General features: G+C 36.8%; 1 protein-coding gene and 1 long non-coding RNA gene across 2 annotated transcripts; one reads left to right on the top strand and one right to left on the bottom strand.

The window, feature by feature from the left end:
• Positions 1 to 9,066: 9,066 nt before the first annotated feature.
• On the bottom strand, positions 9,067 to 9,318 carry LOC111471979. The gene is made up of 2 exons (XR_002715313.1): positions 9,239 to 9,318; positions 9,067 to 9,203 (listed from the first exon to the last, which is right to left on the bottom strand). It is a non-coding gene; the product is annotated as an uncharacterized LOC111471979 (long non-coding RNA).
• An 803-nt stretch (positions 9,319 to 10,121) lies between these two features.
• Positions 10,122 to 10,984, top strand: LOC111471995. The gene is made up of 2 exons (XM_023117688.1): positions 10,122 to 10,358; positions 10,510 to 10,984. The coding sequence occupies exons 1-2, from the start codon at positions 10,165 to 10,167 to the stop codon at positions 10,865 to 10,867; spliced, it is 552 nt and encodes a 183-aa protein (XP_022973456.1). The 5' UTR covers positions 10,122 to 10,164; the 3' UTR covers positions 10,868 to 10,984.
• The last annotated feature ends 3,105 nt before the right edge of the window (positions 10,985 to 14,089 follow it).

The raw sequence follows: 14,089 nt of genomic DNA, 5'->3' as shown, positions 1-14,089 counted from the left end.
TAATCCTCTAAGCTACAGGCCCCCCCCCCCCGTCTCCACTAGATCTGTTCCCGGGGGTACCCTAAAAAGAGGAACCTTTCCTCTCCCCAGCCATTTGTCATTTCGGGTTAAGAAGATAGATGTGAAAGTGCCTCTATAAGAACGGTACGTTCCAAGGTGTGAAGTGAGAGAGAAGGGGTTTTGAATAAGACCGACCTTTTCATTGTTAGTGTTTTTCCATATTGTTGAATATTGAAAAGTAATAAGAATTAGAGGGGTTAAGCTTTTTATCATCCTGGCGTCGAGCTCTTTGCAGGACCTCCCCTACAGTATCGTCAACGCAGTAGAGTTTAACCACCAAGTTCTGGATGGATTGGTGTGGTTCCTCTACGCCTAGGACACAAAAATATCAAACTAGAAGAAAGGCATGAGGGAAAAGCATATTGGCTAGTGATTGTGAGGCCTCAATTCTTGACTGGAGGGGACACCAAATAAGTTCATAAAAGGTCAAGGGAGGAAGGACAAACGATCGAGTACCCGCAGGAGAGAGTGATCGGCTGGCGTTTTGTCGCCATATTTACGGTTTGTGCCCAGGGAGACAGCGACCGTCGCCACCATTTCGGGTAGGAGTGATCGGCTGGCGTTTCGTCGCCATATTTACGGTTTGTGCCCAGGGAGACAGCGACCGTCGCCACCGTTTCAGTACCCGATGTTGACAAGGTCCAACTACAACGAGTGGGCCTTGTTTGATGCGCGTCAACCTACACAGGCGCAAGGGTTATGCCACACTGTCGAGCCAGAGGAAGGAGAAATGATCGAGAATTGCTAGAGCAAGCTTAGGAACAAGGAGACGGCCGAGGAGTAATCAACGATGGCATAAATGCTTTGGTGAGCGTCGAACCCGAGGAAGAGCTCCAACTGTGCACATAGCAAAGGCTCCGGCTGGGGAGCCAAATCGGTGAAAGAGGCGAGCAGCAAGAGCATCGGTGATGGGTCCTCGACATGGGGGCAACAAACCATATGACTGGGGCTAAGTCTGCGTTCTCTGAGCTTGATTCGGGGATTCGCGGGATGGTGAAATTCAGCGATGGCTTCGTCATCAAGATCGAAGGGCACGACACCATCCTGTTCGTCGGCAAGCGAGGCAAGGCTAATATTGTGAGCTTGGGTCAACTCGATAAGGCCGGCTGCCACATTTCCATCAAGCGCGGGCTACTTACGGGCTACTTAGGATCCGCGATGATCGACGACGGTTGCTCACACAAGTTTGGTGCACGAAAAACCACTTTTACATCCTAGATGAAGATAGAGCAACCAGTCAACCTCTCGGTCAGGTACCGGAGGATGGAAGATCTATTAGTAAGAGGTGAACCACCTGGATTGGCGGTGCGCCAACTTGAAGAAGAGGTGGTCGAACAAGACGTGGAGTCACAAAATAAGGTAACCATAGGGCTTAAATTGGAGCTCAAACAAAATAAGTTAGATATACCACATGTTTTAGGAGAAGATTGTTAGATAAAACCTGAGATTTTCCTTATTTAGATTTACACGTTTTCATTAGTTGATTGAATATATTAGTTTGACCATTTGACAAACACGTCGAATGGATTACCAAAGTTTTAGTTGGCCACTCTCCCTCGAAGAAGAGGTGGCCGAACAAGACGTGGAGTCACAAAATAAGGTAGCCATAGGGTTTAAATTGGAGTTCAAACAAAATAAGGGAGATATACCACAGGTTTTAGGAGAAGATTGTTAGATAAAACCTGAGATTTTCCTTATTTAGATTTACACGTTTTCATTAGTTGATTGAATACATTAGTTTGACCATTTGACAAACACGTCGAATGGATTACCAAAGTTTTAGTTGGCCACTCTCCCGCCATTTTTAGGATAAGTTAGATATTTAAATAGGTAAATCTGTTCAACGGGACATGGCGCAAAAGCTTCAAGCATTGAAACAAGGACGCAAATCTGTGGAAGATTATTACAAGGAGATGGATACATTGATGGATCGACTTGATCTCGATGAGGACATGGAGGCTCTCATGGCGCGGTTTCTTAATGGGTTAAACACAGAGATTGCAGACAACACTGATTTACAACCTTATTCTAATATTAAAGAGTTGTTGCACATTGCAATTAAGATCGAGAGGCAAATCCAACGAAGATCAAAACGGTATTCTTCTAAAATTTTTCCCAATTCTACTTCTACATGGAAAAATGATAATGAGAAGTCTTAAGCTAAATTTGAGAAAGGGGAGAGTTCTAGAACAGGGAAAAGAAAAAGTAGAAAAGTCTAATGTTCGAAATAGAGATTTAAAGTGTTGGAGATGTCAAGGGGTAGGACACTATAGTAGAGATTGCCCAATGCACGAATTATGACCATCAAGGAGGGAGAAATTGTTATGGATGACGAGGCACATGACGACATAAATGAGAAAACTGATGAGAGTGAGGAGTTTAGTGAAGAGGACCCTACACATATATCTTTGGTTACTCGACGAACTCTAAACATCCACATTAAGGAGGACGACCTAGACCAACGGGAGAACTTATTTCAAAATCGGTGTCTTGTTCAATCAGTACCTTGTAGTGTTGTCATTGATAGTGATAGTTACACCAATGTTGTGAGTTCCATTCTGGTCAAAAGACTTAATTTAAAGACACAACTACATCCATGACCCTACAAGCTTCAATGGTTGAATGATCATGGGGAAGTACGGGTAACTCAATAAGCTCTTGTTTCTTTTACTATAGAAAAATATGTTGATGATGTTTTATGTGATATTGTATCCATGCATGTTGGAGATTTACTACTGGGGAGGCCTTGGCAATTTGATAGTCGGGTAATGTATGATGGGTATGCAAATCGATACTCTTTTACTCACAATGGTAGAAAAACTACTCTTATTCCATTGTCTCCAAAAGATGTATTTATTGATCATTGCAAACTTGAAAAGAAAAGGCAAGAGGCTGATGCAAAAGCAGAGATTGAAAAAGAATCAAGAGAAAAAAAGAGCTTGAGTGAAAAGCAAGAGAGTAACACTCGACCTAGAGAAAAAAAAGAGAGAAAAGCCAAATCAGTAAGCTTGTACGTTAGATCAAGTGAGGTTAGGAATGTTTTGCTCTCTAACCAGACTATTCTTGTACTTATGTGCAAGGGATCTTGTTACTTTACTAACATGCTTAACCCTTCTTTGCCTAGTGATTTTGTTGTGCTTTTGCAAGAGTTTGAAGATTTATTTTCCGAGGATGCCTAGTAGTTTGCCACCACTTAGAGAGATTGAACACAAGATTGACTTCATTCCTGGCGTGCCCATTCCAAACCGACCAGCTTATAGGACTAATCCAAAGGAGGCTGAAGAAATATAAAGGCAAGTAAGTGAACTCCTTGCTAAAGGGTATGTACGTGAAAGTTTGAGTCCTTGTTCTGTTCCGGTTATTCTTGTAGCTAAGAAAGATGGTTCTTGGCGTATGTGTGTTGATTGTAGGGCTATAAACAAGATAACTATAAAGTATAGGCATCCAATTCCCAGATTAGATGATATGCTTGATGAATTACATGGATGTAGTCTTTTTACTAAGATTGATTTAAAATCGGGTTATCATCAAATTCGCATGCTTATTCGGGATGAGTGGAAAACAGCTTTTAAAACCAAGTATGATCTTTATGAATGGTTGGTTATGTCTTTTGGATTAACTAATGCACCTAGTACATTCATGAGGCTAATGAACCATGTCTTACGAGAATACTTAGGTAAGTTTGTGGTTGTTTATTTTGATAACATCCTTGTTTACTCTAAATCTTTAGCGAATCATATTACCCATGTACGCAATATTTTGAATACTTTAAGAAACGAATGTTTGTACGTAAATTTAAAGAAATGTAGTTTTTGCATGGAAAAAGTTAAATTTCTTGGGTTTGTAGTTTCATCTAATGGTGTTGAGGTTGATGAGAAGAAAGTGAAGGCTAGAAAAGATTGACCTACACCTAAAAATGTAGATGAGGTAAGAAGTTTTCATGGTCTTGCAAGTTTCTACCATAGGTTCATTAAGAATTTTAGTACAATTGCTTCACCCTTGAATGAACTTGTTAAGAAAAATATATCCTTTATATGGGAAAAAGATCAAGAACTTGTTTTTAATACTTTGAAAGAAAAATTGAGTTATGCTCCCTTGCTTGCATTACCTAATTTTGAGTCTACTTTTGAAATTGAATGTGATGCTAGTGGAGTAGGAATAGGTGTTGTATTAATGCAAAATCTAAGACCTTTAATGTTCTTTAGTGAGAAGTTGACTGGTGCATCTTTGAGGTATCCAACTTATGACAAAGAGCTTTATGCTTTGGTTCGTGCATTGCAAACCTGACAACATTATCTTTGGCCTAAGGAGTTCATTATTCATACGGATCATGAAAATTTAAAGCATTTGAGAGTACAAAATAAACTCAATAGACAACATGCTAAGTGGTTAGAATTTATTGAAACATTCCCTTATGTCATAAAATATAAACAAGGTAAGAAGAACATTGTTGCAGATGCTTTATCACGAAGGTATGTCCTCCTCAATACTTTGAATGCTAGGTTGTTGGGTTTTGAACACATAAAAGATTTGTATCAACATGACATGTTCTTTGTTCCTTTTGTTGAATCTTGTGAAAAGGGACTCATTGTGGATAATTACTTGTTGTTAGATGGATTTTTGTTTCGAAAAGGCAAACTTTGCATACCATCTTGTTCCATCCGTGAGCTACTTGTGAGGGAAGCTCATGGAGGTGGTTTAATGGCACACCATTGAGTTTCAAAAACTTATGATATGCTCTCTGAACATTTTTTTTGGCCTAAAATGAGACATGATGTTCATAAAGTTTGTGCTCGTTGCATAGCATGTAAACAATAAGTCTAGGCTTCAACCACATGGTTTATACTCCCCATTACCGGTTCCTAATGGTCATTGGATTGATATATCAATGGATTTTGTTTTAGGTTTACCTAGGACTAGGAAAGGTTATGATAGCATCTTTGTTGTGGTTGATCGATTTAGTAAAATGACTCATTTTATTTCTTGTCACAAAACTGAGGATGCAAAATATATTGCTGACTTGTTCTTTAGGGACGTTGTACGATTGCATGGCGTTCCTAAAAGCATCGTTGGTGATCGTGATGTAAAATTTTTAAGCCACTTTTGGCGTGTTTTATGGGGTAAGTTAGGAACTAAGCTACTTGTCATCCTCAAACGATGGACAAACTGAAGTTGTTAACATAACCATGACTGTTATGCTTAGGGCTATTATTGATAAGAATAAGACTTGGGAAGATTGTTTGCCATTTATAGAATTTGCATATAATAGGTTGTTCATAACAGTACTAAATGCACACCTTTTGAAATTGTTTATGGCTTTAATCCTTTAATCCCCATTGACTTGTTACCTATACTGTCAAAAGAGTTTGTGAATTTTGATGCAAATGCTAAGGTTGAGTTTGTTCATAAACTACACAAGCAAGTAAAAGAACAAATTGAGAAACAAAATTCCAAGGTTGCCACCCGAATTAATAAAGGACGTAAGATTGTCATCTTCAAGCCAGGAGATTGGGTTTGGGTGCATTTCCTGAAAAGAAAGATTTCCTACTCAAAGAAAATCTAAGCTTTTACCACGAGAAGATGGACCTTTTCAAGTTTTTGAGTGCATCAACGACAATGCTTATAAAATTGATTTACTAGGTAAGTACGGTGTTAGTTCAATCTTTTAATATTGTTGATTTGAGTTCTTTTGATGTAGGTGATGGCTTGGATTCGAGGACGAATCCTTCTCAAGAGGGGGAGAATGATATGAACCACGACCAAGCAATTTCCATGCCTCAAGGTCCAATTACAAGGACGAGAGCCAAGAAGCTACAACAAACCTTATACAGTTATATTCAAGCTATGGTGAGCTCATCAAAGGAAATTCTAGAAGACGTTGGAGACCTCCCTTATATGTTATGCAAAGTTGAAGTTTCAAGAAAGAGATGAATTAAATGCACTTTAAGTTGCATTTAATGAACTCCGCTGAATTTATGAAACTAGACAAAGGTGACTAATAAGCACATTTTATTAATTGCATTATTTAATTATAGTTTAACTATTTGTTTATCATATTTAAGTTAATTTTAAATATAGAAGTTAAGGTTATATTGTAACCCACATAGGTTACTATATTCCACCGTTAACTAGCCATTTTAATAGAGAGGTTATGGGTATTTCTCATTTACTACCCCATTTAATTTGGGAATTATGTATCACATAGGTTAACGTTAACGTTGTAAAGACTATATAAAACCTTCTTTTCTTTGATTAGACATCGGATTTTGGAATTAAGAATAAAATTTCTATGTTAGCTCTGTTGAGAGCTAAACTTTCTTTGCAAATTCTTGTGTTTAGAATTTGCATGTAGAGTCATTCAAGGGGTATTGATCAAACCTCTTGTGAAGTGATTTGAATCACGAGTTTAGAAACAAATTTTCTTTACTCTTGATCTTGATCATCAAGGTAATTCGTTTCATATTTTCCCTTGGGTTGATTTCCATATCATATTTACTAACCATAAGAGCCTCAAGTATCTTATTCAGGTAGAAAGAGTTGAACATGGGACAAAGGAGATAGTTGGAGTTTGTGAAGGATTATGATACCAAGAATCCTTTATCACCCATGTAAAGCTAACATAGTTGCCGATGTGTTGAGTAGAAAGACAACTCACTCGCCCTATAGTAAAGTCCAACTTCGTCTTCAAAGGGAGCAATTGGGAAGTTAGAGTCCTCTTCTGGCATGTCATTTTCGGTGTTCCAAATCTCTAAAAGTTCCACTAGATAGTCATAATTCTAGTCATTTTGGGCTTAGTATAAGGTAAAATAGTCAAAAGATCACCTTCCACGCACCTCCACGCGCCACATGCGTGGTTGGAAAGGATTCTATGCGCAATTCCACTCGTAACGGGCTCACATGCAAATACCTCGGCCAGTCGCTACTTACCCTTAAGCATAACTTAACATAAACTCCTAAAAAAAAATTCACTCACGCATCCCACTCACAACACGAGTGTTCTTAGCTTTGAGTCCAGGTGAATGTATGGCATTAGTATTTTCAAATTTTTTTTCTTGGTGTGGCAGGTGTACTCCAAAAGCACACCTTTTAAGTCTCACAAAATGTTGCCTCATTTATTTTTCTTCAATTAACGTAGGGTCAGCGCACGTCCTTCCACCTCCATGAGCGCTTAGATTTAATCCACCCCAATGCACGTGAACCTAAAATTTTCATTTTTTCCTAATTTCTTTCAATTTCTATATATTTTTCTACAAAACTCGATTGGCTTCTTCAAAAAAGTTACGAAGTTTTTAAATCCAACAAAGTTAATTTCATTCAATTTCATTTAGGGTAAAAAATAGATAATCACAAGGGGCAATTTCTTAAAACTTACCCTTCTTTGACCTTGAATGGAACACCAATTATGGAACTCCAATTTTTACCGTCTCTCAAGCTCCTTCACAAGATTGGTTCAAAATGATCTAATTTCTAGAATATTAAACATCTAAATGCTTAAATCTAAAGAAAAATAGTAGCTCTCTTACCTTCAATTTTGGAAAGCTTGGAAAAAATGACTATAGGTCATGGAATCTAGTGGTCGAATATTGTTTTCTTTTAACTTTCTTTCCAAAACTCTAACCCCTTCTTTTCTCTTTCTTTTTTTCTTCTTTCTTTTCTTTATCCTCTTTTTTTCAAGTGGCTTCATCAATGGTTCTATCATAAGACTATGACCAAGGCAATCTGCTTGTTGTGCACAGGCTTCACATCTTTGACTAGTATCTTCATTGACTTCTCCCATATGAAAATTCCTCTCTAAAATTAGTGACTCATGTTCGACAACATATGAAGGGTCTGAGGTATACTTCTATAGTACAGACATATGGAACACGTCATGCACAGTGGTAAGTGTAGGTGATAGTGTCAATTTGTACGTCACTAGTCCTATTTTCTCCAGGATCTCAAAGCGGGCCTACAAATCTTGCCTTCAACTTGCCCTTCTTCCCAATTTCAACACCCCTATCAAAGGTGCAACTTTGAGAAAGACATGATCACCCGTAATAAACTCAAGTTCCTTTCTACGAGTGTCTACGTAGTGCTTTTGCCCGCTTCATGCCTTCAGTATTCTTTATCTAATTTTTTGTACTGCTACATTAATAATCTAAACCAACTGTGGCACTAGAAGTTGTTGTTCACCTACCTCTTCTTAGAAGATAGAAGTTTGACACCTACACTTGTAGAGAGTCTCTAAGGGTGCCATCTACATAGTCACATGTAGCTATTATTATAAGCAAACTCCATTAAGTACAAGTGTGCATCCCAACAACTAGAAAATTCTATAACACATGTCCTCGAGAATCTAGTTCAACCTCTTAGTTTATCCATCCATACGTGGATGAAAAGTCGTACTTAACTTGAGTTACATACCCAACACCTTATCTAGACCCTTCTAGAAGTGGGAGGTGAACCTTGTTTCCCGATCTCATGTGATAAAAAATGGAATACCGTGTAGATGGCCTGTCTCTTAAACATACAACTGAGTCAACATGTCCACTTGGGATGTGATTTAGTTATAACATCCTTCTAAATTTCCTCATCCCATGGTATGCATAGGCGGGCTTGCCACAAAAAATTGTCATCTTATGAGACGTTGGCCTATCAATCTAGTGGGCTTTAGTTATAATATCCTTCTAAATTTCCTCATCCCATAGTATGCATAAGGGGAAGGGCTTTTTTCAGGCCTTCATTTTCTATTTTTTATACTATGTATCATAGTAATTATCCTTTTTCAATTTGGGGAGAGATGGCTGAGAGGAATAAAGGGTCGGATTGCTAATCCGTTGTACGAGTTTTTTGTATTTTTAAAATTTTTAGAACATTTCAAAATCAAGCAAGGAAAAAAATCATTTGTTTTATTCTTCACGTCGCGGGTCATTAGATAACAATCCGAAAATGAAGAGAGAAACAAAGAATATTACCACGGTATAAACAAATAGTTTTAGAGTAAGCATTACACAATCTCCAAGATCATTTTTTTTTTTTAAGAGAATAGATTCTCTATCTTAACCTGTTTTGACACCAAGAAATGTAGTGAAGTTATTTCTAGAAAAGAAATAGGAAAATATTTTAAGAGTTGAGTCGTTCATTACTGAAAATTTATTTCATACCTACAATTATATATTGTGAAAATTGTATTTCGTACCTACAATTATATATTGTGGGGGACTCTAACACGGTCGTTCAATGGAAAAAAAAGTAAGAATAAGAAAATGAGAGTGATCCAAATTTATCAAGGAAATTACAATTTTATTAAGTTATTTATCCTGTAATTGTTATTATAATCAAGGAAATTACAGAATCTAGTTCAACCTCTTAGTTTATCCATCCATACGTGGATGAAAAGTCGTACTTAACTTAAGTTACATACCCAACACCTTATGTAGACCCTTCTAGAAGTGGGAGGTGAACCTTGTTTCCCGATCTCATGTGATAAAAATTGGAATACCGTGTAGATGGCCTGTCTCTTAAACATACAACTGAGTCAACATGTCCACTTGATATGTGATTTAGTTATAACATCCTTCTAAATTTCCTCATCCCCATGGTATGCATAGGTCGCCTTGCCACAACAAATTGTCATCTTATGAGACGTAAACTCTTTTGGCCTATCAATCTAGTGGGCTTTAGTTATAACATCCTTCTAAATTTCCTCATCTCATAGTATGTATCGGCGGGCTTGCCACAACAAATTGTCATCTTACGAGACGTAAACCCTTTTGGCCTATCAATCTCTTACTATTCTCAGATCTTTTAGACGTACGTATAAGTCTTCTCAAATTTTGAAGCCAACTAAATTCATAAATTACAATTAAATTGAACGAAACTCAATCACAATAATAATAATAATAATAATATATTTATAATTTCTATTTTTCCTTCATTTGAAGGGACTCCACATCTTTATTGACCAGCAAATGAATAGCATCCACAAATTAAATATGAGAACCAATGGGTAAACAACAGCCACAATGCCCTTAAACAATATCTCTAATAAATGTTTCTTATTCTTCTAGTGCCAAACTCTAACTTTTGGCCGTATCTACAACACAAAGATCAATCAGCTCAGCCATGGCAAGTAGGCTTGAGGAAGAAGCACCCAACCAAATTGGAAATGGTAGAGAAGATCAGAACAAGGAGGAGACTTGGCAGAAGAGAGATAGAGAGTATCTGTTGGTAGTAGTAACATTCATGGCAACCGTTGCTTTCCAAGCCGGGGTGAGCCCTCCTGGTGGTGTCTGGCAACAAGATGATAAGAACTCGAGGTATGAAACAATAGAGGGAAGAGATTAAAAAAAAAAAAAAAAAATCTTTAAATACTCATGAGAGGTATGTTCTATTAATAACTATGTATAGAATTGAAAAATATGGTGATTAATGTTAATTTTTTTTGTGACTAAATTGGGTACGCACAAGTATTGTAGCAGGGACATCGATAATGGCCACAAAATTCCCAGCTGAGTTCACAACATTCATCGTTGGCGTAACAGTGTGCATGATAGTTTCAATGTTGCAATTCATAGTGCTGTTGAATGAGTTGCCAAGCGACACACCCTCACTTTCGAGGAAATATCTGTACTACACTTTGTTCTTCGCATTAGGTAGCATGCTCTCGTCTTATGTGTCGTCGGTAAAAGCTTATACGCCGGAGCCGATGATACCCCGGGCCGTCACTGTTCTTGTGTTTTCTATTGGCAGTGGTGTTGTTTTAGTGGGGATTTCATTGTTCAAACAGAAGATAGAGAAGAAGATACAACAAAGACGTATGCGTTAACTGTTCATCTTAAATATATGTTTAATCTCCATTATTATTCAACTCCTATAGTTTATAAAGTTTTTATTAAGTTATTTATGCTGTAATTGTTATTATATATCACTTATTATGTTCAACATCATGAAAAAATTTATACTTTGAGTATAAGCTCTTATGGCTTTGGTTCGTGCTTCCCAAAAGATTTCATACCAATGAAGATAGTATTCCTCGATTATAAATCATAATCATTCTCTAAATTACGCTATGCCCAGATGGGACTTTTCCTTTCATCAAACTAATTGCAACCCAAAAAATAGTTATTTAAAATACTTTTGTGAAGCTGCTTATTTTTAGCTAGAGGTATTTTTTTTTTTATTTTCTTTATACTGTGAGTTAAAATAAATACTAAAGGCACAAAATTTATGATCCTTAAAGTTTAATTGGATTATTTCATATTTTGGAGATTATTTAAAAATTTGTTCAGTTTATGTATATGGTTGGAAAGAACACCAAAACATGTATCCAAAACAAGAGTAGAGACGTTTTGTATTCTGTTCATATATTTTTTATACAATTTTGTTTTAGTTAAATGATCATTTGTGATCTTTTCAATCATACTTATAAATTAAACAAGCTTTTGAATGAAATAGTTTAACTAAATTTAAAGTAAATAACTTTGAGCTAAAAATGACTAATACTCAAAAGATTGTGCTCCAAACCCAGTACATAAGATACATCCATGACACGTTTTGTGTCTTTCATTGTTTCCATGAGAATATTATCTCTATATCTTTGACGCTATGGTATTATCACCGGTTCTCAATTCACTTTGGATAGATTCATTCAAAGAAAAAAAATATACTTTTATTAACCATCGTGTGATTACTACAACCACTATCAAGATATTAGGTAGATTCTACGCACATCGAATGGAGCACTTCATGTAAGAAGTATCATAATCCTATGTATGTCAAATATCATAATCGTACTATTTTTGGCAGCAGAATGACGATAGTGCGACACTTGTTCCAATCCAATGACTATCGTTTGTCTCTTGCACCTAGCTTTCCTCAAGTTAGCTTATGCTATTTCAAGAGTTTGTTGAGCTTCTTGTGGATCAAAGTCACTAGCCTTCTCCCCATCATTTACTAAAATAGTGACCTCATTATTGTCTATTCTAGCAAAACCACTGATCAAAACCATAGTTAACCATCGTCATTAGTCTTAAGACTTATTCTCAAAATATCAATATCTATACTTGTGGCAATAGGTGTGTGATTTGGTAATACAAGTTCGCTGCGTAAAAATCATATTATAAAGACAATCTAAACGTACAGTCGAGCTTGAACCACATTTTGAGAGAAAAAGTTTTAGAAAATGTGGACGAGAAAAATCATTGAAAGTGAGTTGAGAGAAAGAATTGTGAAAGTCATGAGCACTTACAATACTTGGTCGAGGGAGGTTTGAGGACTACTTGGTCCCAGTATAGTACATTTTGATGCAGTTCGGGTATGACAGGAGTAAACATGATTTTGTCGAAGGATCATAAAACAGAAAATGTAATAAGAAAGTAATACGACATGAAAGTAAGTAGAAAGGTTTTGGCATGTCAAGAGCATCCAGCCATGGGCAATATGTCCTAGACAAGAATGACAGTGAGATCCTCCCACACCTAATTGGTTGATGCCCTTGTCAACCAACTAAGTTCAAAATTTGCAATGTGGGTCACGGCGGAGTCCAGATTTTTGGCGCTCAATTTGTTTTCTCTATAGGGAGGTTTTTCCATCTGACAAAGAATTCTTGAACACTCTGTATAGACCTTCTAACTTTCCCAACTCTGTCAGCTAGGATTACCTCAACTTCTTTGTTGTCTTTCTGTTTAAGGTCTAATCTAGGTTTTACAATGATATTGCGGCGGTCATCGTTTAGATGGTGGAGGTAGGACTTTAGATTGCTCACATGGATTACTGTTAAAATTTTCATCCATGTGGGCAATGGCACCCTTGTAAAGTTTAACTCAATTTTTTTTTTTTTTTTTTTTTGTTGTTGAGAACTTCAACTCGTCCTTCATATTTTTAGACAAGTCTCTGATCCTTTGTGTTAGAGAGATTAATCTGTTCTAGAATCAACTTGATGAGTACTTGGTCAAGTGATGGGATGATTATTCCTGTTTGCCCATTTTTTTTCAACCTTGCCCTTTTTTTTTTTTGTGGTGGTTGAAATTTCTTTCTAAGTAAGCCAAAGCTATATTTGTTGTCAGCTTTCATTTGTGAAGTTTTGGGCTTGAGGAGTCTTCCCTAGGTGGTTAATGATATGGCATAGGCATGGCTCACAATTTCAAAGGGCTCCTCCTGATTGATAAACTAGTTTGGCAAAAGCAGAATTGGACCACATCTAGTGTTGCATCTCATTTTTGTTGACATGCGTCAACGAAGTGACCAAATATTCTTTCAGTAAAGAGTTGAATCGCTCAGTCTATCCATCGGTCTAGAGATGGTAATTCAGGAGATGTTCAAAGTTGTCCCCAAGAACTCGAATTACTACGTCCAAAACGTCTTGATAAATATGTTTGAAGAATAGTTGGTCAACCAATTCGACTAAACATATCTTGAGCGTGAGCACGAACACGACATATTTCAAGAATCCGTCTACGATGACCTGGCTTCATGTTTGCCAATCTTTGGGATGTGTGTGTGATGAAGGCTAGTGACACTTTCCCAAGGTCTTGTTGTCACTAGCAAGGGTTCGAAGAGTCCTGAGATCTTGGCCTTTTCAACTTTGCGCGGTTGGCAAATGAAGCATTTCTTGGTGTACTATATTATTTCATATCTCACATATTTGGTCAAAAGTACCCCTTCTTCGCTTAGGCATATGTTCACTGTCATCCTGGATAACCGATCCATAAGGTATTATGACATTCTTAGATAAATTTCTTCCTTAGCTCGTCCGCTCTTGGTAAATTTTAATTAAATGTTTGAAAATAAATAAGTAGGTATTTTATGAATTAACATTTTATTCTTATTAAAAGAAAAATTTGAACAAATGATCGGAACTCACCCAAGCTAAAAAATTTATGGCTGGGTTCATTGTTTAATAAACGTTGCTTTAACGAAAAATATGTAAAACATGAGCAATTGAGTTTAGTTTAATAAAATTTTCCAAGCTAACCCAATCAACCCCTCGACTATTACTATGAGAGTACTAACAAATTTTCTAAACTTTCTTCTCGATGGCTCTACCTTA

The sequence above is a fragment of the Cucurbita maxima genome, unplaced genomic scaffold (assembly GCF_002738345.1).
Source record: "Cucurbita maxima cultivar Rimu unplaced genomic scaffold, Cmax_1.0 Cma_Scf00061, whole genome shotgun sequence".
In the NCBI taxonomy this organism is placed as follows: domain Eukaryota; kingdom Viridiplantae; phylum Streptophyta; class Magnoliopsida; order Cucurbitales; family Cucurbitaceae; genus Cucurbita; species Cucurbita maxima.
This window is presented reverse-complemented; position numbering and strand designations above follow the sequence as displayed.

Coding starts and splice junctions, on each gene's coding strand:
- LOC111471995 (XM_023117688.1), top strand. CDS start 10,165: ATGGCAAGTAGGCTTGAGGAAGAAGCACCCAACCAAATTGGAAATGGT. Junction 10,359..10,509: donor CAAGATGATAAGAACTCGAG/GTATGAAACAAT, acceptor GGTACGCACAAG/TATTGTAGCAGGGACATCGA.